This window comes from Chelonoidis abingdonii, unplaced genomic scaffold (assembly GCF_003597395.2).
Source record: "Chelonoidis abingdonii isolate Lonesome George unplaced genomic scaffold, CheloAbing_2.0 scaffold0678, whole genome shotgun sequence".
In the NCBI taxonomy this organism is placed as follows: domain Eukaryota; kingdom Metazoa; phylum Chordata; order Testudines; family Testudinidae; genus Chelonoidis; species Chelonoidis abingdonii.
In genome coordinates this window covers 4,388-7,819 of record NW_027424939.1, presented here as the reverse complement: position 1 = coordinate 7,819, position 3,432 = coordinate 4,388, and the positions used below count along the sequence as shown (strand labels likewise).

Sequence of the window (3,432 nt, the reverse complement as noted above, 5' to 3'; positions counted from 1 at the left end):
TCCTCTGGTGGGTGATAAGGGATGAGCTGTTCCTGAACCTTTTCCCACAGCCTTTGCATTGGTAAGGTCTCTCTCCTGTGTGGATCCTCCGATGAACAGTCAGGGCTGAGCTGACACAGAAGCTTTGCCCGCACTCAGGGCATTTATAGGGCCTCTCTTGCAAGTGTAGTCTCTGATGTTTAAGAAGGGTGGAGCTCTGCCGGAAGCTTTGCTCACATTTGGGGCATTTATAGGGTCTCTCTCCGGTGTGGATCCTCCGATGTGCCATGAGGTTTGAGCTCACTCTGAAGCTCTTCCCACAGTCGAGGAATTTATAGGGTCTCTCTCCCGTGTGCACTCTTCTATGTTTGCTAAGATCTGAGCTCACGCAGAAGCTTTTCCCACAATCTTTACATCGATAGGATTCCCCTTCCACGTGGATTCTCCTATGGTACAGCGAGGGCTGAGCTCCAGGCAAACCTTTTCCTGCAATAGTCACATTTGTAAGGTGTCTCTCCCGTGTGTATTCTCTTGTGTTCAGTAAGGATGGAGCTCTGCATGAAGCTTTTCCTGCAGTCTTCACATGTTAAGGGTTTCTCTCCCGTGTGGCATCTCCGATGAGTGACAAGCTGTGCCCGCCAATTGAAGCCTTTCCCACAGTCGGCACACTTATGTGGCTTCTCTCCCGTGTGGATTCGCCGATGAATGGCAAGGCGTGAGCTCCAGTGGAAGCTTTTCCCACAGTCAGGGCATTTATAAGACTGACTCTCACTGGCTTTTTCCTTTTCACGATTCTGGGAAAGTTCCCCTTTGGCGCTTCCTGGGTACAACAAAACAAAACAAACCAGATGATAAGCTCAATACCCAGCCAGTAAAGGAGAAGAAGCAGAGGGACCAATTCTGCCTCCTCAGCCCATCTGAACATGGAGGAGAGGTCACTACTGGCTGGTCCAGTCAGGATGGATGAGAGGCCATCAGTGACATCTGCCATGAGGGTATGACACCTGCTGGCTATTTTTCTGACTGAGCTAAGAGGAGGCAGGGGTCGGAGAGCTTATGGGGCATTGAAAGTTTTGGAGTTTGGTTTGACTTATTCCTCACCTGTGTGGGAATCGCTCAGTGTCTCCTTTTCTGAAGAATCTTGAGGGTCTGGGGCAATGGGTTCTTCCCCTTGGTCCATGTGGGAAATGAGGTCTAGTGAAGTGTTTGGGGAGCGGAGGGTCCTTCTCATAGGAATGGAAGGGTGTGATTATCAGAGTTTGTTATAGCTCCATTGATCATTTCCCAGAGACAACATCCTGCCTGGTCCCATCCAGCCTCTTTCTTTGCAGGAGGGACATTTCATCTTCAAAGAAGGGAAAATGTTCATGAAGACCCATGGGAAAGCTTAGTGACTGGATGGAAATGTGCTGTGTCTCTCCTGGAATAAATTTAGGGATCCCCAAAGATGGGGAATTGATTACTTGGTCAGAGAACAGATAATAAGCCACTTGTCACAACACTGCAGAAGGCCAGAGAACCTCAGGGGAGGGAACCAGCCCAAGGCAGGGGACACAAGGAGTCTGACTACTGAAGCCCTGTGGATCTCCAGATACTCAAATGTGTAGGACAGATAGAAGGTATGGCAAGAGACCACCCTGGCTTCACCAGGAGATCTTCAATTATCCGAAACTCAAAAAAGAGTCCTACAAAGTGGAAACTAGGTCAAATTATAAAGCATGAATATAAACAAATAACACAAGCATGTAAGGACAAAATTAGGAAGGTGAGATTAAACTAACCAGAGACAAAGGGTGACGAGAACATTCTACAAATACATTAGAAGCAAGAGGAAGATGAAGGACAGTTTAGGCCCATTATTCAACAAGGGGGTAAAACAATAACGAGAAATGGGGAAATGGCCAAAAAGGTTAGTAGCAATTGGATGCCTAACATAGTGAGTGCCAGTGGAAATGAAGTAGGATCAGAGGCTAAAATAGGGAAAGAGCAAGTTAAAAATGACTTAGACAAGTTAGATGTTTTCAAGTCATCAGGGCCTGATTAAATACATCCTAGAATACTCAAGCAGCTGACTGAGGAGATATCTGAGCCATTAGTGATTATCTTTGAAAAGTCATGGAAGACAGGAGAGATTCCAGAGGATTGGAAAAGGGCAATTAGAGTGCCAATCTATAAAAAGGGAAATTAGGACAACCCGGGGAATTACAGAGCAGTCAGCTGAACTTCAGATCCCAGAAAGATAATGGAGCAAATAATTAAGCAATCAATTTGCAAACACCTAGAATATAATGTGATAAGTAACAGTCAGCATGGGTTTATCAAGAACCAACCTGATAGCTTTCTTTGACAGGGTAACAAGCCTTGTGGATGGGGGGAAGCAGTAGATGTGGTATATCTTGACTGTAATACAGCTTTTGATACTCTCTTGCATGGCCTTTTCATAAACAAACTAGGGTAATACAACCTAGATGGAGCTACTATAAGGTGCTTGCATAATTGATTGGAAAACCATCACCAGAGAGTACTTATCAGTGGTTCACAGTAAAGCTGGAAGGGTGTATCAAGTAGGGTCCCACAGGGATCATATCTGGGTACAGTTCTCTTCAATATCTTCATCAATGATTTAGATAATGGCATAGACAATACACTTATAAAGTTTTTTGCGGACAATACCAAGCTGGGAGGGGTTGCAAGTTTTTTGGAGGGTAGGATTAAAATTCAAAATGATCTGGACAAACTGGAGAAATGGTCTGAAGTAAACAGGATGAAATTCAATAAGGACAAATGCAAAATACTCCACTTGGGAAGGAACAATCACTTGCACACATTCAAAATGGGAAATGACTGCTTAGGAAGGAGTACGTGGAAAGGGATCTGGAGTTCATAGTGGACCACAAACTAAATATGAGTCAATGGTGTACCACTCTTGCAAAACAAGCAAACATCATTCTGGTATGTATTAGCATGAGTGTTGAAAACAAAACACAAGAAATACTACTTCTTCTCTACTCCACGCTGATTAGGCCTCAACTGGAATATTGTGTCCAGTCAAAGGAGATAACAAATTTTGACATTTCTTTCTGATTTGGAACAAATTTAAAAATCACAGAATTTTCCATGAAATTCCAGTTTCACACAGCTTTAACTACAGTGACTGATACTTAAAAAAAAAAAAATCATGGGATAAAATCATGTTTCCTTTGTTATGTCCCTGCATTTTGTAAACCTAATAGTTCTTCAGTTGTCCATAGAGTCTTTTAGAAAATATTAGAATACTTGTGTACTTCTAATATTTAACAAAAAAGAAGAAAACCAAAGTCTCTTTCAGGTTTTTTTTCCACTGAGCACAAGTGGGGGAAATTGGTCACAAACCCAATTTTTTTTTATGTAACCTTTAAAAATTGTGGGTACATAGAATAATTGAACTGGAAGGGACCTTGAGAGGTCATCTAG

At 43.0% G+C, this 3,432-nt stretch overlaps 1 protein-coding gene across 1 annotated transcript; it reads right to left on the bottom strand.

The window, feature by feature from the left end:
- Positions 1–10: 10 nt before the first annotated feature.
- LOC142046040 (uncharacterized) lies at positions 11–1,159 on the bottom strand (the record flags this gene model as incomplete). The annotated part of the gene is given in 3 exon segments (XM_075061424.1): positions 11–433; positions 435–799; positions 1,081–1,159. Coding segments are annotated over 3 exon segments (867 nt in total), but the record flags the coding sequence as incomplete, so codon positions are not given.
- Between the last annotated feature and the right edge of the window lie 2,273 nt (positions 1,160–3,432).